Source organism: Halichoerus grypus, chromosome 5, assembly GCF_964656455.1.
Source record: "Halichoerus grypus chromosome 5, mHalGry1.hap1.1, whole genome shotgun sequence".
In the NCBI taxonomy this organism is placed as follows: Eukaryota; Metazoa; Chordata; class Mammalia; order Carnivora; family Phocidae; genus Halichoerus; species Halichoerus grypus.
Window position 1 is genome coordinate 87,839,692 of NC_135716.1, and position 24,396 is coordinate 87,864,087.

The 24,396-nt window shown below is 48.0% G+C and overlaps 1 protein-coding gene across 1 annotated transcript; it reads left to right on the plus strand.

Moving 5' to 3' along the window:
* The first annotated feature begins 2,109 nt into the window (after positions 1–2,109).
* On the plus strand, positions 2,110–21,988 carry LOC118534321 (NBPF family member NBPF6-like). Its single transcript, XM_078071769.1, has 15 exons — positions 2,110–2,287; positions 4,210–4,306; positions 5,071–5,285; positions 6,308–6,359; positions 7,167–7,381; positions 8,590–8,641; positions 9,455–9,601; positions 10,045–10,069; positions 10,407–10,525; positions 11,423–11,564; positions 14,251–14,306; positions 15,414–15,586; positions 18,997–19,105; positions 19,493–19,695; positions 21,786–21,988. Exons 1-15 carry the CDS (start codon positions 2,110–2,112, stop codon positions 21,986–21,988), a joined length of 1,986 nt encoding a protein of 661 aa, XP_077927895.1.
* Positions 21,989–24,396: the final 2,408 nt, after the last annotated feature.

A 24,396-nucleotide genomic window follows, 5' to 3' on the forward strand; every position in this document is an offset into this window, starting at 1 on the left:
GTGTTCCTCAGAAAGATAATCAACTACTCACCTCTAAAGGCCCTGAGCAATTTGTGAAACTGTGGGTGAGGTTAAGACCAGCTCAACTATATAAGCAGGACTCTCCCCTGAAACGAAGCTAGGATATCGACAGATACCATTTCCAAAATCTCTGTTACAGGCCATGGCATGCTCCATAGGAGGGAAAACAGGCACATGAGTATCAATTGAGAGAAATATCAATCAACAGACAAGAGACATTATTAAATAATATCCACCACCCATTACAACCCAGGAAAGCTCTCATTCAAAAGCCATGTTTTGAGGAATATGTAGTTATAAATCTTCATGATTTGGGGCTAGAAGCCAGTTTCTTAAATGGACAAGCAACCCCAAGAATAAATGGATAAACTGGATTTCATCAAAAATTAAAAGCTTTTTGTTTCAAAGGACATTATCAAGGAAGTGAAAAGACAATCCATAGAATGGGAGAAATATTTGCAAATTGTATATCTGATGGAGGTCTGCTATCTAGAATACATAAAAAAAAAAAACCCTTACAACTAAGCAGTAAAAAGCCAATTTAAAAATGGGAAAAAGAGTTTGAGTCAACTTTCTCTAAAGGATAATACCAATGCAACAACGAATACATGAAAATATCATTAGTCATTAGGAAAATACAAATCTAAAGCACAGTGTGATCCCACTTCCCCCCACTAGTATGACTTAAAAAAAAAAAAGACAATACATGCGTTGGGAAGATTGTAGAGAAATGGAATTCTTACACCTTCCTGGTGGGAATGTCAAATGGTGTAGTTGCTTTGCTTTGGAAAATAGTTTGGCAGTTTCTCAAAAAGTTAAACATAGGGTTACACATGACGTAGCAATTCCACTCCTAGGTATATAGCTAAAAAAATTGAAAATATATGTCCACGTAAGGGGATAAGAACCCTACGTAACACAGAGATGCAGGAAGAAGAATACTGAGAGAGTTGGAACAGGAAACAGTTTCATAATTAATTGCATAAATTAACATTGGTTTTTCTCCTGTGTTTTGGCTTCTGTGTGTGTGTGGGGGGGGGGTTGTTTTTTTTTTTGCTTTAAAGAACGTTTCCTTTACTACATACATCCTAAGAATGTATTGTAAATGGAGGAAGATCCAAATAAATGTAAAAGCTTGTCAAATACAAAGCAAACAAAGATAACTAAAGGCTAGCATGCTTCTCTTGTGTTTTTAATGGACAGAGGAAAAAAAAAACACTAGAAAGACACAGGGAAGACCATCATGACAGTCTAAGACATTGGAATCTATCCCTTATTGGAAACGCCTTAAGATCTGTTTTACCTTAAAGGCAAGTGGGATGAGTTCATGACAGCCCTTAAGAAAACCTGTTGGGAGGGGTGCCTGAGTGGTTCAGTTGGTTGAGCATCTGACTCTTGGATTAGGCTAGGGTCATGATCTCATGGATGGTCAGATTGAGCGCCTTGTCACACTCTCTCCCTCTACCCATCCCCCCAGTCTCTCTCTCAAATAAATAAAGATGAACAAAAAAGAAAACTACTTGGGAAACTATTTCTGCCTTGGTGATTTATACACACACAAGAATGAACAATCAGAACTATGCTGAGATAATGTTTTAGAAAGAGATGGGAACTGTGGTATCAGCACAAGGGTAGACAACAAGGGAGAGTGGCCAGTGAGGGGTGGTCCCCATCAGTGGGGACCTTCAGGGGGACCAGGCAGCCTTGTGTATCAACATGGCCTCGGCAACTGGAAGGCAGCAGCTCCCCAGGTTCCATGACACCCCAGACGTTCCAATTCTGTTATTTCAAGTGCAGACCGTTACCTGGCATTCTGAGTGCTCCCTCTGTGGTTCCAGTTGGAGTCTGAGCTACGGGCAGGGCCTTTGGCTCTCAGCTCTGGCATCTTGAACCTTGTTTTTGTGGTTACCGACTCTCAAGAGCTGTGGGGTGTTGTTCCAATAGTTCCCAACAGTAAGCAAAGACTTCCTGTATCCTCACCCCCTCAGGCCTGATTAAACCTACTTGATTTCACTGGTTTTTAACCCATCATGTGTTTGGGTTTCTTCTCCTCAGTCCCCAGCTCTTCCTCTTCGGCCACACATCACCATGGCAGCACCTCTTGGCCCTCTGTCTGATCCAGGGGCAGAAATCAGCCTCCTGGAAATCAACCAGGAGCTTCAATCCCAGCTGGAAAAAAGCCAGCAGGACTTCCGGGACCTCAAGGAGAAATTCCTTATATCCGAAGCTACTGCCTACTCCCTGGCCAACCAGCTGCAGAAATACAGTAAGTCCTACAAGGTCATGGTCTCCAAAGAGATGGCTGTCTGTATTCCTTCTGAGAAACTAAAAACCTCTCCAGATGCTGTCTTCTCTATTTCCAATGTCACGATAAATTTCATCTGATCACAATCTGGGAAAGGTAGAAGTGGGTATTTACCCTCAGTTTACTGAGGATGGGAAAACTGAAGACAAATAGGTTAACAGTGACATGTCAGGTGGGGTTAGAGTTAACATCCCAGTTATTGCTTCCTGGTGCAGACACAGAAATGCCTGGTCCTCTCAGGATGGTCTCTGTGCCGTATCAGATCCTGCATCACTGCTGGATGTCAGGGACTAAGGAACTCTCTCAGGTCCCACTCCTCTGAGGTCCCATTGGTAAAGCACCGAGATGCTTACACTGGGGAAACATGCTGATGGTACACGTGGGCGCGGAGGCAGGGAGGGGGGACGGTAGCAGGTGACACTACCTGCTTTCAAGGAGATGGAAGTGAGGTCTCCTTTCCCCCCTGAAACCGTGGCATCCATGAGTGACGCCATCCACACAGTGACCCCCCTGGTGAGAGGGAACCCGTGCACGGGCTCTGCTTCCTGAGTCCACGGAGGCCATTTGATACCCAGTGGTAAGGTTGAGGGTGTTTCAGGGAACGTCAGACAATCGGTGCTACCTCCTCTGTCTCTCCCTGAGCTGGGGACCTTCAGAGATGCAGGATGGCCAGCAGGTCCAGGCCTGGGCCAGGAGACACGTGGCCAAGTGAGAGTGAGGGTGAGTGGGGGAGACCACATCCCGGGGAACCACCCAAGGCAGGGTGTGGGGCAGGCCCTCCCCCACAGGCAGTCTGAAATGGGGAGCTCAGCAGCCTGTTCATTAGGAGGGGCCTGCAGTGACAGAAGGAATCATGAGAACGGGACACGTGCAAAGCCGAGGGATAGGAAGGAATCCTGACAACTCTGAGCCCAAATTTTTGTCATTTTCTCACAATTTGCTTTCAATACAACAAGGGGAGGTATAATTAAAAACGAATGATGCAGAGAAAAGTAAAAACTGAGGCCTGCTCTTTAGGAAAGGGAAGAGATGATGAGCTTTCAGGGAAGGACAAGCAAAGTTTTGTTTACAACTTTCCTGAAAATCATCACATAACTGTGGGAAACCAGTTGTGAAGATGATGCAAATAGATATCACCCGAGGGCTTGAGGTGGAGGTAACATAGCACAGGGGTGAAGAGCATGGGCCCTGCGCCAGTTTTCCTGGACTCAAATCCATGCCGCCCATTGTCCTGTGCCTCAGTTTTCTCCTTGTTAAACTGTTACTGTTGTGGGACCTACTTCTCTGAGTCAGAATGAATACTGAGTGATTTCTTGTAAAGCTCTAAGAGCAGAGCATGGAACCATGTAACTCTGTTCATAATTCTACTGCTTGTCATAACACAAACTGTATTAGGATTTGGCCATATTCCTTTCAGGTGCTTCTGGTTTTATGCATTGTGGTTTCCACAAGTGTAACCGGATGAATTTTTACCTTTGAGATACTTGCTCAGTATAGAAATCCCAGCTCAGGGGACCCATCGGTCCTGTAGCCCTGGGGGGCTTACGTCATGTCCCTGCTTAGTGTTTTACTTAGGAGGCTGCAAGGCTTGCTAGAGTGGCCATGATCAGGGGAACCCGAAGTCTGACTCCACCAAATACCAGTTCATCACCGTGTCCAGTTCCTCTCTGTGCCTTGGGGCTGTTCTTTCCTGGGCTCTGCAACAGGGAGTAATCGACTGCCCTGGAGTTGGGAGGCTGAGGAATGAGATGTGGAGCTCCCAGCGCAGAGCCTGGTGGCCGGGGTTCCATTTGTCCTGGGATGGACCCTGCCTCGTCCCTTGAAGGCAGCGAGCACAGCAGCATGTCCAGCTTTCCACTGAGGCAGGCATCTCTGTTTCTCAGAGTGTGAAGAGTCCACCGACATCATTGAATCCGTGCTGGGGGAGAAGGTGCGGTTTGAGAAGGGGAAGCGGGCAGACACGGTGGCTGAGAAGCTCAGGTAAGGAGGGCTCCGTGTGGGAGGCTGCAGGGAAGCTGTGGGCATCTCTGACTTGGGGCAGCAACAAGTCTGGGCCAGGAAAGGGCAGAAACATCATGGCAGGCACGTGACCCAAATGTTTCTAAAACAACTAAGACAACAGTGATTGGTAAATGATGGACTCCAATGACTCAGAGCCTCATTCTCTCTTTTGAAAAAAATATCAAAGTCACCAAGTTCAAGGGAATAATTCATGGCATTTAACACATTCAGTGTTGTGTGATCACCACCTCACTTACCTTTCACAGAGTCACGACCTGGCTGACCACAGCTTGTCATCCTTTCTTTCAGACAATGCTGTCCTCTTGACCCTGCCATTCTCCTGAGCTCACCAGTTCACACCAGCTGTCCTGTCCACCCTTCTGTGTCTGGCACTGTGTCCTTTCACTGCACGCTGCCCTATATGTAGTTTTCCAGGGAAATGGGTGTCCCCGAATTGAGCAGCTGAAGGGACATGTCTCTGGCGTGTGCTTAGGAGGACCCCTGGCTCTGTTTACAGAAGGAAAAGATGCAAGGGATGTGTGGGGGCTCACAGGAGCATGTCTGATACAGAGGAGACCTTGATTTACCTTCTTCTTTCTCTGCCACAGGCAGGTCACCTCACATGTGTGAATTCGGCTTCGAGGGCTCCTTTGGGGAAATTCTGCCAGAAATATCCACGAAAGCCCTTATAATCCTTTGTTCAACTCTTTGCATTTTAAAATTTTCTCTCTGTCCCACCTTAGGCTATATCATATCCTAATTAAAGATCAGGCTAAAGAGCTGACCCGTTTGTGTCAGAAGTTACGGGAAGGGAAAGACGTTTCCCAACTACTCAATAAGCACCTCGAGGACCTCCTAACCCATGATGACCCTGAGCATCCCCAAGGGCAGGGCTTCCAAGAGCAACTGGCTGAGGGGCGCAGGCTGGCCAAGTGCCTTGTCCGAAAGCTCAGCGCAGGTAAGGCGGCCACAGGCCCTGATGCCCTGAGCTGCCCCAAGGCCCTGGGCTCACAAGAGACTCCCCACCTGTCCTCACGCTGTTTGCAGCAGCTGTCCTGGGTTCCCCATCGCGTGTGGGGCCATGAGAGGACCAGGACTGGAAGGTGGTAACAGAGAGGAGAAATGCACAGGGTGGAGGTCATGGTGCTCCATGTGTCTGCTTCCTCCCTGAGGGAATGCAGCCTTTGGGGCAGGAGGCAGCCTCCACCGGTGTTTGAGCCCAGAAAGCAGAATGTGACAGGAGGATGCTTGTTAGTGTGCAAGGATCCCTGCACTAAGTGGGGGGTTCCCAGACTCAGCGCAGTCTGTATTAACTGTGGGTGAGAAAGTGAGTTTAACTTTCTCCATATCGGTCTCCTCATCTGTAATATATCAAATACCCTGTTGACACTGTAGTGATGAGATAGGGAAAATTCATGAATGCACTTCAGGAAAAAATAAAGCTCCTGACCGTGTGGAGTTGGACGAGTACTTGATGCAGCAGGACTTGGAGGTGGGAGCGCTGTTTAGACTGGAACACTTCATAGACAGATGTCCCCTTGATAACACTGAAGCCCACGGGGGCCCAGGAAGTCCCTGGTGGAGGGATGAGGGACAGGGTGGTTGTCCTGCCATGAGGGCAAGGAGGAGGCTCTATGTGAGAGCTGTGAATGCACAGAGAGCCTGTGGCCGTGGCGGAACCTGCGGCACGCTGCGAGACACAGTTTGCAGAAGTCAAGCTGACAAGCATCCCCTGATATGGACAACAACAGACAGTAAAACCTGTTGCCCAGGTTCAGTGATGCTGATCCTCAGAATCAGAGACACACTGCCTGATGTATCAGAAATCCATGCCACAGCAATTCTTAAAGACAGTGCCCTAAACTCAGTAGAGTACCTAGACATGCATAGACCCTTAGGTCTCTAGGGCCATAGAAGCCACTGTGTTTAGAGTGCCGATATGGGAAATAGCTGACGGGACATTTCTGAATTTATTTGCAGAGAATTATGAGGATGAGGAGGATGAAGAAGAACAAGAAACCCTCACTCCCAGGTGACAATGAATATTCAGGAACCAATAACGTGTGGGTAAAAATGGACAGGGTCTCAGAAAGTAGAGTGAGTGAGGTCAGGAGAGTCACAGATGTCAGATGCAAGGATAAGCAAAACTGCAGATGGTCCACAAAGGATGACCCTGTTAGCTTGGTTGTCTGTTGTCTCTGTGGTGTTGTAAGACCAAGAAGAATTCACCAGCCTTAGGATTCCCCGTGGGTACAAAATACCCATTCTTTCCTGTAAATGGACACCGAGAGGAGATGCATATGTACTTCCTATACAGTTCTCTAAGGTCCTTGGTAGGAAGGTAACTAACCAAGGAATTGGAAAACAGACAACTAGCAAAATTAAACACCAAGAGAAGTACCTAACCAAAAACCAAAACCTTGGGGTGTCATGTGACACTATTAATACCAAGGTGCCTAGAAGGTCTGCAGGGACTCCAGAGCTGTAAGCACTTGATCAATCTATGTTAAAGTCACCCTGACTCAGGCACGTGGTGGTTGCCCCTGGTCTGGTCTCCATCTGTGCTTCATGTTGTGACTGCACCCTACTGGGATGGTGGAGTCTCATTCCTGGTCAGTGCTTCTGTGGCCGGTGCTCTGAGGATCTGCTGCTGCTACTCTCCCAGCACCAGGCAGCCACACTCTGCCTCTTGTAGGATGGAGTGCTTGTTCCCTCTCCAGCCGGCAGCCCTTTGCCTTTTGTGACCACTCCCTATAACTCCCATCAAAGCCAGCTAGGAAGCCACAGTGTCTGATCCTCCTGGTTTGATCTGCTATCATTCCTGTCCTACCCGGCACAGCATGGAGCAGCAGGAAGTTGAAAAGAAGGAAGTCCTACAGGACACAGTGGATGAGTGTGTTTTGACTCCTTCAACACTGCAAGAAGGTTGTGAGAGCGACCAGTCCTACAGTGATGGCGAATTCCCATTAGATGAACAGGAATTCGGCTCTGCTCTGGATTTAGCCTGTGCATGCTCCCACACCCAAGGGGATGAAACTCCATGTGGTCCCCCAGGTAATGTCCATGTTGTTTGTTCTGCATACTTTGTCTACACTGAGGAAGGTCATCTCTATACACAGGCGTTACAGACACACATTGCTTTAAATCAGGACATAACGGATTTGGAAACACAGACATCAGGTGGGTCAGGGAGCCTTCAACCATCCTAGGCAGGGGCCATGCCTCTGCCACCCTGGCCCCCGTGTCAGGCCATTGCACCTATGTCAGGGGCGACAAACTCTACCCACCTCAGTAGGACATCCACAAAGTGTTGTCAGATACCCTACTTGGATCAAATGTCTTTTGTTCCATGCAGTGATACTTTCTCTTTAGGATCAATATCTCTCGAGGTCCTAGACCTGTCCAATGTTGTTGGTTCCCATACCTGCATATCAGGAAAGGTGCTTTCCCTGGTGCCACTGCTCTCAGTCCCAGGCACTATCTTTTCTATGTTGGTTCAACTTAGCCAAGTGGTCATCTGCAAACAACTGTATCATTACCTTGTATGTATGTTCCTGTGAAGCAAAGCCGGGCTCTGGCATCACTCAGACCACAAATGGCTTTTGTGTCAGTAGAACACCAAAGATTCTTTTTGATTTGAGGGTTTCTACAACTGATTCTAGTCTAGTCTAGTCTCAAGTATTAATTCCCATGAAGCACCAAGAACCATGATATCTCATGGAATAACCCCATTTTGCAGCAACACTTCAAGAAGGTGCTTGGACTCTTCCCCAGGACCTCTGGGGAAAATATATTAGGAACTCTTTTTACAGACTCCCATCGGAGGGGGATATTGGGATACTTTGTAGGGGACAAGGAAGTGAATTTCCACAGCAGGTCAGGGAGCAGTCCTGTGCACTGCTCATAAGACTTAATTTGGGGGGTACCTGGGTGGCTCAGACGGTTAAGCATCTGCCTTTGGTTCGGGTCATGATCCTGGGGTCCTGGGATCGAACCCCACATAAGCCTCCCTGCTCAGCGGGGAGCCTGCTTCTCCTTCTCCCTCTGCTGCTCTCCCTGCTTGTACTCTCTCTCTGTCTAATAAAAAAATTAAAAAAAAAAAAAAAAGACTTAACCTTGGGCATCCTGGAATATCCCTGCCAGAACACTAGGGTCTTGCCCTAAGAAACTTAATGTCCTTGCAGTGTGGGTGGTCACTGTGTTGGTAATATGGGTAGTGTAATTTCCTTAGTGTGACCTGCTGTCTTGGAACTTATTTTCAGAAAGTCAAGATGATCTTGGGGAAGGAAATGGACAACACCCAACGTGCCTCAGGTAACTCTGAAGACTGTGGACTATGAATTTTCCTGGTGACCTCTGGAGACCTCACATCCAGGGATAAAGAGAAAGTGCTGCCTAGAACTATTCCATCCATTCAGTCAATAGCAGACTATGCCCTTTAACCATGTCATCTATTTTCATGTGGTAGTTGTGTAGGTCTCACTTTCTTACTCCCTCTCATGTTGAATAACCTACAGAGAGTGAACACACATGAATTGACCAAACCCAGGGATTTCTGTAATCAGCTGTTGTCTCCTGTGTGGTTAAAACCAAAGTGAGATGCATATCAGCTTTGTGCCTGTTTGACATCATCATGTTGGAGGATTTTTGATAGCAAGAGAGGAAATTGAAGAATAAATGCATGTCCTATCAAAATATTGAGAAAATGTTCCTTGGAGTCAGAATGTCTGAGAGTCAGTAAGGCCTCAGGAAATTTAGTCACTTGGACACTGCATGTAAAAGTCAATGCAACGTATGCAGCAGGGTTAAAGCCACTTGTTTTGATTCACTCTGTGTGCTGGGAGTCATAATTTTGACGTGAGTATGACAGGGAGGGTTTAGTCTCTTCCTCCATCACCTGGTTATGAGGTCAGTGCACAGAGTATCTGCTGCTCTGTCTCCCACTGCTTCTCATATAGGAGGCCACACTCTGCTCCTTATATAGGGAGATAGTTTTTTCCCTCCAAGGGGACAGCCACATTGCTTTCTGTGACCACTCGCTATAACTCCCATCAAATCCAGCTAGGAAGCCACGGTGTCTGATCCTCCTGGTTTGATCTTCTATCATTCTTGTCTCACCCGGCATAGCACGGAGCCCCAGGAAGTTGAAAAGAAGGAATTCCTACAGGACACAGTGGATGAATGTCTTTTGACTCCTTCAACTCTGCAAGAAGGGTGTGACAGCGACCAGTCTTGCCATGATGGCAAATTCCTATTTGATGAACAGGAATTCGGGTCTGTTCTGGATATGGCCTATAAATGCTCCCATTCCAAAGGGGCTATAACTCCACGTGGTCCCCCAGGTAGTGTCCATATTCCTTGTTCCTCACACCCTGCCAGACTCATACACCTCTCCAGCCCAGGCACAGGAGGTCACTGCCAGACCTCCTAATTTTGAATTCAGCTCTTGTCCTCTCTTGAAAGGCTCTAATTTCCATTCTTAAACCATGCCCCTGAATTTCGATGCCTGCCAAGGCTGTTGGCAGCCTTTTCTATATCTTTGGAGATGGCACTCCCCTGGTTCACTCTCTTCACTTGGTCTATCTCTTCATTTGTCTTATCCCAAGTCAGCTGAGAACCAGAACTGGACCACTGCTATGGGACAGTGTATGTTTCTCTGGAGCAAGGCATGATCCTGAAACTTCCCTACCCCATGAATGGCCCCTGTTTCTTTGTAGCTTTGAAGATTATTCTGATTTGATGGTGTGTAGAATCCATTCATTGGTTTAATCTGAATGGCTTATTCCTCTAAACCATTCACCACAGCATTTCAGATGGAAAAAGCCTGAATTTGCAGCAATCCTCTAGGAAGTAGCCAGGTAGTTCCCCAGGATCTCTGGGAAACAGAATCAGTTCGTCTGCATAGACTCAAGATTTAGGATGCTGTGATGATGGCCTGTTTTATCAGGGACATTTGTTTAATGACTCAAGAGAATAATCCCAGTGATTGCTTACAGGGCCCTACCTAAGCCCTCCTGGATGATTACTCTCACAGTTGCCTGTTATTACTGTGCTTATATTTCTGTCCTGTGCTATGCAGGATATAGGAGTGGGCATTTGTGAAGGCGAATCTGCTTATTGTAACTCTTTTTCTTCATTATTTGCAGAAAACCGAATTGATCAGGAGGGGCTGAAAGGACAAGAGTCAGCTGCCCCCAGGTAATTCTGAATACTTGGGGGCTGTGAATTCAAAAGTGGCACCCAGGGAAAAGCAGAAAGTGCTGAAGAGAACTATATTATCCATTGGGTCAATGACAAATTATCCATTTTCACAATGTTCTCTGTCTTCATTGTTGTACTTGGATTGCTTCCCATTTCTTAATTACTTCTCGAGTTGAGTAACCCACAGTCAGCTGACCCAGGGGAACTAATATGTCACAGGGATCGCTGTGCTTGCTCATTCTCTCCTGCGTGCTTTAGAGAGACATGCACATCTGCTTTCTGCCTTTAGATTTCGCATGTTGACATGTTCATAACATGAAAATATCATAGCAAGTAGACAAACATATTCTATCATGCCACAATGTTCAGAGAAAGAGGTCTTCCTGGCATGAGATTTCTGTGCCAGTGGACTGCCCCCAAAGCTGCCTGCGCTTGGCCACTACATGCAGATCTCAATGCCATTTGAATGGAAGGGGGAAAGCCACCATTCTGGGACTCTGTATGTTGTGAGTCATGACTGGACGGCACAGAGATAATTCAGTCTCTTTCTTCTCAAACTTGCTCTTTGGCCTGTGCACTGAGCACTTATTGTCCTTCGATCTGCTGCCCCTGTGACAAACACAACTTGTCCCACAAAAACAAGAGTTGTTTCTCTCTTTAATGGGTCCTCCCTCTCTTTGCTTTCTTGACCACTCCTTTCTGCCTTCCATCAAAGCCAGACAGGACATATGATTTCAGATCCCTTTAGGTTAATCTTCAGTTGTCCCCACCCTGCAGGCTCAGCAGACAGCTGGTAGAGGTGGTAGAGCAGGACATCTCAAGGGACTCTCAGGATGAACACTACTTGACATATTCAGTTCTTCCCGACCTGTCTGACTCCTGCTGGCCTTACAGGAGCGCCGCCATCTTCCTACCTGAGGAACTAGAAGTCTGTTCCTCTCTGGAAGTGACCAGTGAGTACTCCATTGTCCAGGTGATCAAGCTCCACCTGGACACCCACAAAGATCTCCTGTTCTTTGTACCCCAGACCTCTGCTGTGCGAGAGAGGTCATCCCTGTGGGCAGGCCCTGTAGAGACATACTGATCTGAACTGGGTTCTACGATTGAGTTTTAAGCACAGAGATCAGGTGGTGAGGGAGCTTTGCTCTCTTCCTACTCCAGGGCATGCCCATGTCACCTTGGCTTCTCTGTCAGGTCGTTGTTGGGCCAAGGCAGGCACCACAAACTCAACTCACCTCAGCAACATGACCATAGAAGGTGTCTGTCAGACCTAATGTGGATGAAATGTCTCTTTTCACCTTTAATAAGCTCTATGCTTCATCTCTGAGCTGGGTCCCTTAAGAATCTATGCTTGCCGCAGTCACTTGGCATTCTTGTCCAGGGTTAACTGGTTTTGCTGTTCTTAGTCCCATTCTCTGTCTCCTTTAGGTTGGCTTGTCTTCCTAAACGGTTGTCTGAAAACCCACCCTAAGTGTCTCCACTGATAGCTTGTTTGTGTTTCCAGAAGCAGAGCTGTGCCTTGGCATTCTCCCACCACATGAATTGGGCCAATGTTCTGAGTAGCACCAAAGACTCACTTGAATTTGAGGGTTTGTAGTTGCATTCCATCTGTTCAGTCTCAGTGTACAAATTCCACTAAGCCTTCAACAACCAGCTATCTGATGAGAGAAGGCTGAATGTTGCAGTAATCTTTTTAGAATGCAGGGAGGCTGGCTCCCCAGAATCGGTGTGAAAAAGAGAAGTTAAAGTGCTTGCACAGACTTACGACAGGGGAAACTGTGATGCTAATCTCCTAGAAAATGTAAATTTTTCCAAATGCCTCAGGCTGGGAAATCAAGCCAGTTATCACAAGACAATATCGGAGGCACCCTGAAATATTCTTCTGACTAAACCTGTCCTCACACTGAACATATCTGAGTGCGTGGGTAGCATTAGACACTGGATTATTAACGTACCAAGAAGGATCTCCTTAATGACCTGCCCTGTCTGTATATATTTACAGAAAATCAATTCCATCAGGAGGAGGAAGAAGACCAGGACCAGATATGCCCCAGGTAACTCTGAAGAATCATGGGTTGTTATTTCAGTGCTTAAACTGAAGGACTGCATTTCAAGGAAAAAATAGAAATTGCCGAACATACTTATTTCATCCATTCTCCAATCACAAAATATCTGTTTTAACCATGATGTGTGTCTTCATTGTGTAACATGGTTAAGTTCCTTTTATTGACCCCTCCATTTCAATAACCTGCAGTTAGTTGAACTTGGTGAATTAATCAGTCACTGGGATTCTCTGCATTCCCCTCTTCTCTCTTTTTGTAAAACCAGAGTGAGAGGCATATCTGCCTCTCCCTCTTTGGTCTTACCACATTGAGGATATATTATAGCCAAAGAATATCTAGGATAAAATTCACATCATGTCACAATAGTTAGAGAAAGAGGCATTGAAGACACAAGATCTCTCCATTTTGAAGATGCCTTTTAACGCCCGGGTTCACTTTGTCAATAAAATTTATGTAAAAGTGTTGAAGCCAACTTTAGGATTCTCCATGCATGTTGTGAGTCAAAACTTCCATTCCACAATAGTTCAGTTTGTTGCACAGAAGCTTAGTTCTGTGGCCACTGCCCTGGGCACCTTCTCTTCTCTGTCTCTACTGCCCCCACAGCAGCCACACTCTGCCCCCTGAAGCAGGAGGATAGGTTTTGCTGTCAATAATGGGTGTGTCCCTTTGTTATGAGTGTAATTCGCCACCACCCATCAAAACCATTAGGATGCTGGGGTGTCTACTTTTCTTGTCTTAATGTTCAGATCTCCCCACCCTACCAGGTTCAGCAGGGAGCTGCCAGTGGTGGAAGAGCAGGATGCCCCATGGGACTCACTGGATGAATGCTATTTGACTTCCTCAGCACTTCCTGACCTGTCTGACCCCCACGGGACTTCTAGGAGGGCTGACATCAACTCATTCCAAGATCTGGACATCTGTTGTCCTCTGGAAGTAGCTAGTGAGTCCTCCATTGTCAAGGTGATAAAGCTCCAACAGGACTCCCAAGTTGACCCACTATTTTTGGTATCCCAACCTCTGGTTCCGCTGAGATGTGTCATTGCTGTGTAGAAGCCCGGTAGACATAGGGATCTGAGTCAGGCTCTAGGATAGACTTTTCAGCATAGACATCAGGTGAGTCAGGGACCTGCCCTTGGTTCCTCATCTCAGGCCATGCTTCTGGCTCCTGACAGAAGTTAGGACATTGGAGTCAAGGCAGATGTGACAAGCTCACACTCACTTTTGCTGCACATGCAGAGGTGTGTGTCTTTGTTCCTAATTTCCTTTAAATGTGTCTCCTCATCTGCGATGCTCTCATTTTCATACCCGAATAATGTCCCTTGAATATTTGTGCCTGTCCAAAGATGTTGTCAGCCTTACCTGTATCTTTGGATTTGTCGTTTCCTTGCTTTGACTGCACTGATCCCCAGTGTCTGTGTCCTCCGTGTTGGCTGTCTCGACTGAGTCATCACTGGAGTATCAGGACATCAACACCTCTACCATCAGCTTGCTTGTATGTTTCCCCGAAGCAAAGCTGAGCCTGGGCCTTGCCCCTCCCCATGCATGGCTCATATGTCACAAAGGATTGTACACAAAAGATTCCTTTTGATGTGAGGGTTTGCAGATTCCATCCACCAGTCTGGTCTTTGTGTCTAAATTCCCTTAAACCCTCACACCTAGAGCATCTCATCGGATAAGGTAATGAGAGAAGGTTGCAGTACGTTTTTAGAATGCAGGTAAGCTGTTCCCCAGAATCTGTGGTAAAACAGATGTTTCACTCTGTACACGGACTCTTGAGCTGTGGCTCTATCACCTCAGGGAGCTCATGCCCGATGGTTTAGGAAAGCAAACCAAGGCACAATCCCAAGACACTACCTGAGGGCTCCTGGACAATTTCTCTCACAATATCCTGCTGCCCCACTAAGGATAATTATGCCCGTGCACTAGTTGTATCGCATACTTAATTTTAATGTACAAATGTTGTTCTGTTTAATGTGACTGGCCCTGTGTGTATTTGTTTGTAGAAAATCATAATGATCTTTTGGAGGAAGACCAAGACCGGATATGCCCCAGGTAACTCTGAAGAATCATGGGCTTTAATTCAATGGCGATCTCAGATCTAGGCAAATCTAGAAAGTGCTAAATGTACCTATTTTACCCATTCAGCCACCCACAACATGGTCCGTTAGCAATGTTCTCTGTTTCACTGTGGTACTTCTATAGGCCCCTTTCTTAATCCCTCCCAAATGTAGGAACCTTTAGTCCATCGATGCAGGTATCCTAAGCAATCACAGGAACTCTTCGTATTGGATCAATCCAAAATGCCCATCTGTCGCTGCTGGTTTCACATTATGATGTTGGCAGGAATTCATGGCAAGGAAAGTGTTTAGGAAAAAAAAATTCACGTCTCAGTATTTAGACAAGTAGGCATTGGACACACGAGCTTTCTAGGAATCTACAATGCTGCCAGTCTGGGGTTGTCTTGGTGATTTCTGTAAATTTCAACAAAATGTATGCAACAGTGTGATGCTGGTTTTATTGTTTTCTGAGTGTTCTGTGTGTTGTGACTCTTGTGCACAGGGTGGTTCAGACTCCTTCCCTTAAGCTCCCATTCTGGCCATGCTCTGATCACCTCCTGCTCTCACTCTCTCCCTGCCTCCCTGATCTATCCCCACTGCAGCCACACTCCGGCCCCAGATAGAGGCAGAATGGTTCATCTCTCTTGATGGGGACTTCCCATTGGTTTCCTGTGACCAGTCCCTCCTCCCTGCCAACAAAACCAGCTGGGACTCCATGTTGACTCAACCTTCTCGTTGCATTTCCTGTCCTCCCTGTAACACCAGGTTCCCCAGGGAGCTGCCAGTGGCAGAAGAGAATGATGTCCCACAGGACTCACTGGACGAATGTTATTTGACTTCTTCAGTTGGCCATGACCTGCCAGACACCTGGAGGCCGTATACAAGTGCCTCATCCATAATTGATAAGCTGGAAACCTTCTTGGGTCTGGATGTAGATGGTAAGTACTCCCATGTGAGGGGCACAAAGTTCCTGGGGCTCCCAGGAAGCCTGTCTTTTCTGTATCCAACAACCTAAATAGCCTGAGACATGCACCCGTGGCAACAGGCCCAGTAGGCTCAAACTGGTTTGAACTCTGCTCTTGGATTTAATTTTGAAAACATTGGGACTCCCAGGTGGTTCATTTGGTTATGCATCCAGCTCTTGATATCCACTCAGATCTTCATCTCAGGGTTGTGAGATCAAGCCCCAGGTTAAGCTCCACACTGGTTGTGGAGACTACTTAAAAAAAAAAAGGTATCTTGTGGATCAAATTTCCTTTCCTTCTGTCGCAGACTACCTTCTGTCACCTGGCCCCCTCACAAGTGCAGTCTGTTGGTACCAAGTCAGGTTAGAGAGGAGAAATGGAGGGAAAAGGGCAAAAAACTCAGGCACCACTATCTCACCTGGAGACATCTGGGTAACAGGCCTCTTTTTATTTCTTTCCAGAAGAATCTTGTGCTGCCCATGAAATTTTATTGCCAATTGTAGTTCCTGTGTGCTTCCTGCAAACTCTCTGGCTCTCCGCACAGGTTTCCAGTCAGCTCCATATTTGTAGCATCTGTGATATTGTTGCTGATTTCAAAGTTTTTGCTCCTGGGGTGACTACGTTCCTCTGGAGCATTTAGATGGAAGATCCTGAGCATCGAGTCCTGCCTGTACAGCATGGTTTCAGTGAAGCCAAAGCTCTAGCCCTGGTTTTCCATCCTCCACGGATGGCGTGCTTTTCACCCTTTCTGCAGCGTCAGTGATTTTTTTCCCCTGTGTGGATATGCTTTCAGTCACGTGTCTGCTCAGTGGCGTAAGTCCTGTAAATGATCAATGGCCTGTGCACCTGACATGGGTATGGCCTCATTCAGGAGCAAAGCAGAGTTGTTCCCCTCTCCAGATTCTTCAGAAAATGCTGCCTGCTGAGCAAGACCCCCTTGGGGCCACACTCGCACAGGAGTGCAGGCTAAAACCCAATTTCCCATTTCTTCCCACTCAGGTTATTTTTCGGCCTTCCCTTCTTGGAGAAGCATTTGCATTGTTAGGAGACTTTCTTTGCTCATCAAATCACCTTGTAGGAGCAACAAGGAGTATATGATGTTCCTTACCATGTCAATGTTGTATAGTGAAATTGGCCATGGAAGATTTTGTCCCTCAACCTTATTTGGTCAGTAACAGTCTTTCCACACTAGGACCACCTTCTCCCCTGTTTCCCATCCCTCCCCGAGGGGCAAAGAAGCAAAGGCTTCCTCAGGATTATAGCAACTCAGGAAGCAGAAATGAAACACACAGTTATTTTGCTTTTGTTGTCTACCATGCCCCTTCCCGTGCCCGCTCAGCAGCAGCTCTATTATGCTGGAAGCATTGGGTCCTCACAGGGACACTCTCCAGTCCACGCAGAATCTCCTGTGACAGCTGAGGGTGCTGAACCTCATCAAAGTCACGTCACTTGCCCAAGACCCCTGGCCAGTGGGGAGTGGGACGTCAGACTCACCAGATCAGACTGTCATTGCTCACAACTCAGTCCTGTCAGGGAGTAAGTGGGGATGGGGTTCACCCTTTCATCTCTGCTTTTGTACCAAATTATTTGAAACAGTTGTAAATGTAAACAAAAATGTTGCAAGAATGCCTGAAAGACCCCTGTGACCCAGCCACATATCCGCCAATTCCTACCCTGTGAGTCAGTCTGTGGTGTGAGCAGAGCCAGCGGCTCATCCAGCCCCTCCAGGAGATCAATGTCTCCAAGAGGCTCTCCATCCAAAAGCAATCAGGGCTGAGGGGTCCCGGGCCTTTTCTGTTGCCACCAGGGGGCCCATGGAGGCTCCTCACTTGGCTGCCTGGCACCCTTGTAAGGCTGCACAGTTCTCTCAGAGATGCTGACGGCCAGGTGTGGGTTCCCATCGGGGCAGGGATGAGAAAGGTTCAGACACATGTCTCAGAAGGCAGGTGTGTGTGATATGGCCTTCCATTCACCCTGGACCAGGGGGGCATAATTCACCCACGTGGATGGGCCGAGATGAGTGAATGCAGCGTCTACATTATACACTGTCTGTCCAGGTGCGGGTTCCGACGGCAGCGTGTGAACAGTGTGCACAGGCTGTGATTCCAGCAGCAGGGTCGCAGGAGGGCTACCCGGCCCATCCTCCCTGCACAGGGAGAAACCCTGTAGAAACAGGCCAGTCTCACCCGAAATGCCAACCTCATCTTTGATCTAGGGCTTTTCCCCACCAGCCAAACTAAAAATAGTGGGCAGTCCTTCAGAGTTTGATAAAATATTTTCCCTTTTCTTCTGCATGTGCAAAGCATATTGTATGAGTAGATTAAATGAAGCCTGGCAGTTGAGAAAAGAGCCATAAAAGAACATGAGGAAATTAGGAGTGATAACTTTAAACACATTTAGACCTTCATTCAAGATAACATTTGAGAATGGGGAACCTGGTTTTGACAACTCCTTCCCCAACCAGATGTGCTAATTGCAGAGGATTGAGCCTTTCCCCCAGTAGGAAGTATCATAAAATCTTATGACATGTCCTAAATTATGAATGGCTAGTACACTGTGCCTCGAGGAATGATGGAGGGCCCACCGATCCGAGAGACATGTTTGTGGCAGAAGACCTGGGAGCTGGGGAGACACCTGGCATGGGGCTGGGAGAAGTGATGCTGGAGGACAGAGAGGGACCATAAGATCGAGGGACACCAGAGGCAGGGTGAGGAGTGGACTGTGTGCAGCAGAGAGGGCAGTGAGTGTTCACCAGCACGGTGGGCTTGTGGGAAGACAGGACTTGGAAGCATTGACAGGGCAGCCGAAAAGAGCAGATAGAAGGTGGGAGAATCCATGGTGAGAGGAGATACAGGGTGCTGCCAGGGAGACTAATCAGTCACAGATTCTTGGACACCGTTTGTAGTGACAGATGAACAGACTGGTGAGAATGAGATGCACACAGGGGACCAGGGCCCACGGCAGGGAGGTGCCACAGCCTCCCTGAGGCTGACCTGCTCTGGCGAGAGGCTGTGGCAAGTCTCTGGTTAGCCCCCTTTCTGAGATCACGGACTCCCTTCACAGTAGCAATCTGAGCATGTTTGATTAGGGACTGCGGCCCAGACCTCACTGAGGGGTGTGTGATGCAAGGACTGGGCGCTGTATGCCCTTCCTGAAGACCCACAAGTCTGATCCTGTAGCACCTCTGTTCTGGAAGTTTCCAAACGGACTCAGACCCCTGCTACATTACTTAAAGCTGTTGGCGCCTCCCCCAATGGCAATAGAATATATCGAATATAGATGTGTGGATGGGGGAAGGGAATCAAATATTGCAGATGAGAAACTTCAAAAGGCTCCAGAGCTGTGAAAAGTTCCCATAACTTTGTCCATGGTCCCTTCTCTAGTGGTACCTGAAGCATCTAGAGGTACCCTTTGCAACTCCCTTCTTCAGTGGTACCTGAAGCATCGAGGCCGAACTTCTTCCCCTGTTCTTTTTGTTTCGGGTACACACCGGCAACTCCTCCCCATGGCCTGAGGCCTCTCTAGGACCTTCTCTCTAGGCTGTGGGACCAAGGTTACTACTAACAGAATGATAGGCATGAGCTCGTGTGCCCATCCAAAGGCCCTGTGGGGTCAACGGGGGGATTTTCACCTCAGGGACTTTGCAGGCTGGGCACCTGCCATCCCAGCAGCCCCAGGCTGGGACATAACGGTGACATCTCCTTCATACACATGGTGTCTGCTTTTGTGTCTGCTCGCAGGGTGGTCTCACAGACAGGCGGGGACATCAGACATGGGTGGTCTGGGAGTGCTCAGCTAAGGAGCCCGGGGATTCAGCTCATTGAAATCTCTTCTTGCTTCAGCTCCGATGCAGGCTCCCTGTCACCAAGGGCCATGAAGTGGAAACTGGACTTTCCAAAGAGCAGAGGTGCAAACTTCAGGAGCACAGACACAGCCAAGCACCCAGGTGGCCAATATTCTGACACCGCAGCTGGACCAGCAGTTGGATTGTGGTGACAACAGAGCCAGGCTCAGCCTCTCCTGCACCCTCGGGAGCCTGGATGCCAAGATGGGTTCTGGGAACCAATGGCCGCTCTTCCAAGGTGAGTGGGGAGGGGAGTAGGAAGTTCTGGTCCCCACATTGGTCATCACCGACCCCTGGCTGGAGGCCCCATTGGGGTGAGGTCGAACCCCACGATGCTCCAATACAGTGAGGTGAGCAAAAGCCTGTGTTTAGTAGCAGCTCTGCCCCAGGTCCTGGGCTTGCGACTTCCTGGCTGTTTAACTGGCCAACGTAGTCATCTTCTTACATATTGTCCCCTCAGTCCCCTCTTCGGAACCGCTGAAAATGGTATCTCCGTTCCATCAATGCTGGGAGCATGAAATCACATCTTTTCTAGGGGGCCTGATTCAACAACAATTGCTTGATAACATCTATGAATTTGTCATGTCTAATTCTTGGGCCTCTGTGGTGCTTTAACACTTGGAAAATGGTGTCAGGGCTTGTTTCATGCGGGGTGGTCGGTTCCTACTGGCCCCACTTCCCCGGACCCCATCCCCGTGGCTTTCTCAGGAAGGCTCGTGTGCCCGGTTTTCTCTCCTTCAGCATCTCCAAGCCCATCTTCCCTGTTTGGCACTCACAGTCACAATGGAAATACTGGTCTCCCGCTTATTTTTGTTTTTTCCCTTTTCTAAAGAAATAAGGGGCCACTTTCTTACATAAAGTGCACGCGTCACTCTCTCCTCTGATCCTCCGTCTAGTTCGTCTTCTCCCCTCATCTCTGGGGCCTCGTTCCCAGCTTCCTGCTCATCAGGATCCACCTCTGCTCAGATTTCCTGACGTCTGAGATTTTCCACCCTCCCCTGGGTCGTGTCTTCCTTACCCTCCCGCACTCAGTGTCCCTTCCTGGAACCTGGGGTGGTCTGGGGCTACTCTGTCAGGCGCCAAACAACCTGAGAAATGAGGAAGCGCTGTTCCCACGTGGCGGTGACATAAGCAGCAGCACGGTGGCACCAGGGAGAGGCCCCAGAGAAAGAGCTCAGTGAGTGTTCGGGGATGCGCAGCCCCAACAAGGGCCTTTGAACGTGACCTACTTACTGTCTTCCCCCTTGAGCCTCTCTGTCACTTCTCCTCAGTGCCCACGGTCTTGGCCCCGACTCACCCCGCTGGCTCAGTCCCTCTCTCTGTGACTCACCTTCCACAGAGGCCTGAGCAGAAAACCAGGCTCCATGCCAGGTTCTTTGTCCATTCCGGCGAGTATAACAGAAACGCCACAGACAGGCTGACTTGTCAACAACAGAAATCGATAGCTCACAGTTCTGCAGGCGCTATAGATCCAAATCAAACAGGTGCACATTCGGGGCCTGGTGAGGATCTGCCTCCTAAAGGCTCACGCCACAATACCATCACATTGGGGATTAGGTTTCAACCCATGAACTGGGGGTGAATACAAACTATCACACTGTGGCAGGTGGTTTTACTGTTTTGTTCCTACCTGCTCCCCCTGAAATCCTTCCGTGGTGTTGAACAGGTCACCTGTTTCTTGCCACTGCTTTTCTCATTCTTCTTGAATTTGTGTATTTTTTCCAATGTCAATTGACCAGAAAGGGGGTTAGAATGTCATGTTCCATGTCCCCCAAATCCCTATTTAATCATTTTCTTAATTAGATACATACGTACATACACACACCTTTATATCTTATGTCACATACATGACGTATATTATACATAGTGTTCATATATGAAATGTACCACATGTTGAGGCGTGTTGTGTAAATTCCCCAGCTTTCTCTTCCCTGGTTGCTCCCCAAAGGCTTCCCTTCAACTTTGACTTTGGCTGATCTCTACAATCTCTTCCCTCCAATAGTACAGCCTCTTTCCAGCATGATTTCCTTGCTTTTGTCTTCTCTTCCCCGGAACTACTTCTCTTTACCAATTCTGTTTCTCTTGATTTCACTTTTGTCGATTGTGAGCACATTGGCCTCCTGGTACTCTTATCCTTACAGGGTAGTGTGAGAGAGAAGAAGAAAACAGGAAATAATCAAAGTGTGTCCACTGGCTTCCCCTCACCTGTGACCTGTCGGATGGCCTTTCTCATTCTGCCCACTGTCCTTCTTTGGCATCAGTGCAGGTGGAGGCTCAGAAAGATCATGAATAACAGTGCATCCTGTTGATGTGCTTTTCTTGTCAGAGCTGGGTTTGGAAGCTTTCATCTGCATGAAGACCCTCCCAAGCTGGACGGTGATGCTACAGAGGGCTCGAGGGACAGCCAGTGTGGGTGTCACGTCTGTGGCCCCATGAAAGCCCTCGGTGCCATGAAACAGAAGATTATCAAGAGGAAACTGCAGTTCGGCAAGTGGAGACTCGCAAGCACATTCCGTGGCCTTCAAGCTTAGGGCACAGAGGTAATCACACATAAGTGGCTCTGGGGCATGGATTCCTATTGCTCTCCTTCTGATTCTACCTCCTCCCACCCCCAAACACACACACTCCTTGTTCTCTTCCTCAATTGGTCACTCTCACAGCTGGTGCTACCTCTGTCTGGTCTTACCTCTGTTTCCCATGGGACTGCCTCCCTGCCTTTGAGCCCCCTTCCTCAGAAAGCAGTGGCCCGCAGGCCCTCCCATCTTCATCACCTGGTTGCATCTGGCCCTCCTCAGCAGAGCGGCATCATTTACACATGTCGCCAAGCAAGTGGAACTTTTCGGGAAATCACATAATTTCTTGGCCTCTGCCTTCCTTCCCTGCTTCCCCAACCAAGGCCTCGTTCTCCCAGGAGCATTGTCTTAATGAGTCACTTGCACAAGGATTCTCCTCCGGGGTCTTTCAGGAAATCTGACCTAGGAGTACACGTAACCCTCAACTTCTCCATGTGAATAAGAAGTGTTAAAGCTGAGGAGAAAGTGCCCCCACGACAAAATCTAGATGAGAACCCGAGTCACAGCTGGGAGTGCCACATTGGACCAGCTGGAGTCAGGTTTCTCCTCCACCCCTATAATATAGGATACAGGAAGAAATACATATTGCATAAAAAGCCAGTGTCCAAAACATAATCCCTTCCCTGATCAAAGGTCAAGGAATTTAGTGCTTTCTTTCCTCCTATGACAATGAAAAGGACAGTTCACTAGTCACTAAGTGGATTTCACAGCCCCTGACAGGTTCAGTGCAGTTTGAAAGAAAATATTTTAGTCAAATTTTGTCCTTTTACACCAACTCAGTAAAGAAGCTTAGGTCTCATTCTCCTATGTTAATCCATTTGCAGGCCCTTCTTTACACCAGTAAACACTGACAGCCTATGTCCTTAGGGAAAGTTTGGAAAAGAAGGGATGAGAATCTAGAGAGCTAAAACTAATGCTTTCTCATTTTCACTTAAGAGTTTGTGAGTCTATGTAACGAGAATATTCCTAGAAATGCCCTAACGTCTATCCTGTGTGAGATTACTTTCCAAGAATGTTGGTGTCCCTGAGTGAAAATGACTAAGGCCATGGTTACACCCCTGCTCTCTTTGTGTGAATTCCCCTTTGAGTTTCTCGTTCTTGGGTTCTTCCCTCAGCCCCTCTGGGCTTGTTTCTGTCCAGCTAAGTGACCAACAGTGTCTACTGCCTGCCCACACCTCCAGATCAGAGGCTTCGCTCTCCCTTCCCCCAGATGTTTGCACAGGGCCTGAGCCTGGGTTTCAGTCCAGGGTTTTCAGGCACAGGTCACATGGCTTTAGGGGTTCCTTAGTGCCTTGGACCACAGCTCCTCATCTGCACATGGCAGAAAGGAACTTGGAGATATTCAGAGGCCCCTATTGGCTCTCACAGGCTAGGACTCATTCCGTAGCCTGGACTCCTCCTCAGAAGACTGGGACAAAGGTGAGAAGGGGGTGTGTTTGTCTGCCAAGGGTCCCCTCCTTCCTACAGCAGTCTGTTTCTGAACATATGTGTTGGGTGCTAGGTCCATCCCTCGCTGGGAGGCGTGAGAAAGCCTCAAGAGTGAAGTGGCTGCTGAGGGAGAGGTAGTTGGGATCTGGCAAAAGCTCACAGCAGCCTTGAGCTGCGATATCACCAGGCTCCCACTAGGGGGAGCACAGGGGTCCCTGGATCCTGCAGCACAGGCTGGTTGTCAGTTTGGTGAAGTATTGCTCTTGACTTGTGGCTCTCACTCTCCCCCTCAGCCTACCTGTGGCTCCCCCTTCAGCTTCTTCTCTGGACAGGGGTTCAGCTTGCTCCTAGCCTCTGTCACCATGTAGCCACCCCTCCAGGCTCAGCTATCAGCAGGATCTGAGCAAGACTCGCATTTGGTTTCTCTCTCTCTTCCTCTATCAGATACCAAGTACTTCAGAAACTAAGAAAAGAGATTGAATGAAACTTCACTTGAATGAAACCCCATCATAAAACCGCATCATAAAACCCCATGATTTTCCACTTGATGAAAGGAAATCTAGAGCAGCGCATCAAGTTAAAGCCCAAGCAGAGCACAGGAGGGATCCTTTGCTGAGAATCAACATCACGATCACAAGCCATTCTCTATGATTTTGGCTGCAAAAGACTGGTTGGAGGAGAGAAATTCTAGCCCTTCAGCTGCAGTTGTGATAAATCGCTAAGGAGACCAATGCCTGAGTAGATCACACACAGTTTTGAGAGACCCTAAGTCTTGCTGTTCTCAATTCCATCCTGCAGAGAACCGGAGTCAGGAGCATCATGGAAAAAGACCACATGTCATACTGGACATTCTGGGCCACCAGATGGGCTGTGCTAGGAGCACACAGCATTAACTATGCAGTGTTCTTGCTGGAGAGCTTTAGCCTGTATTTGAGCAC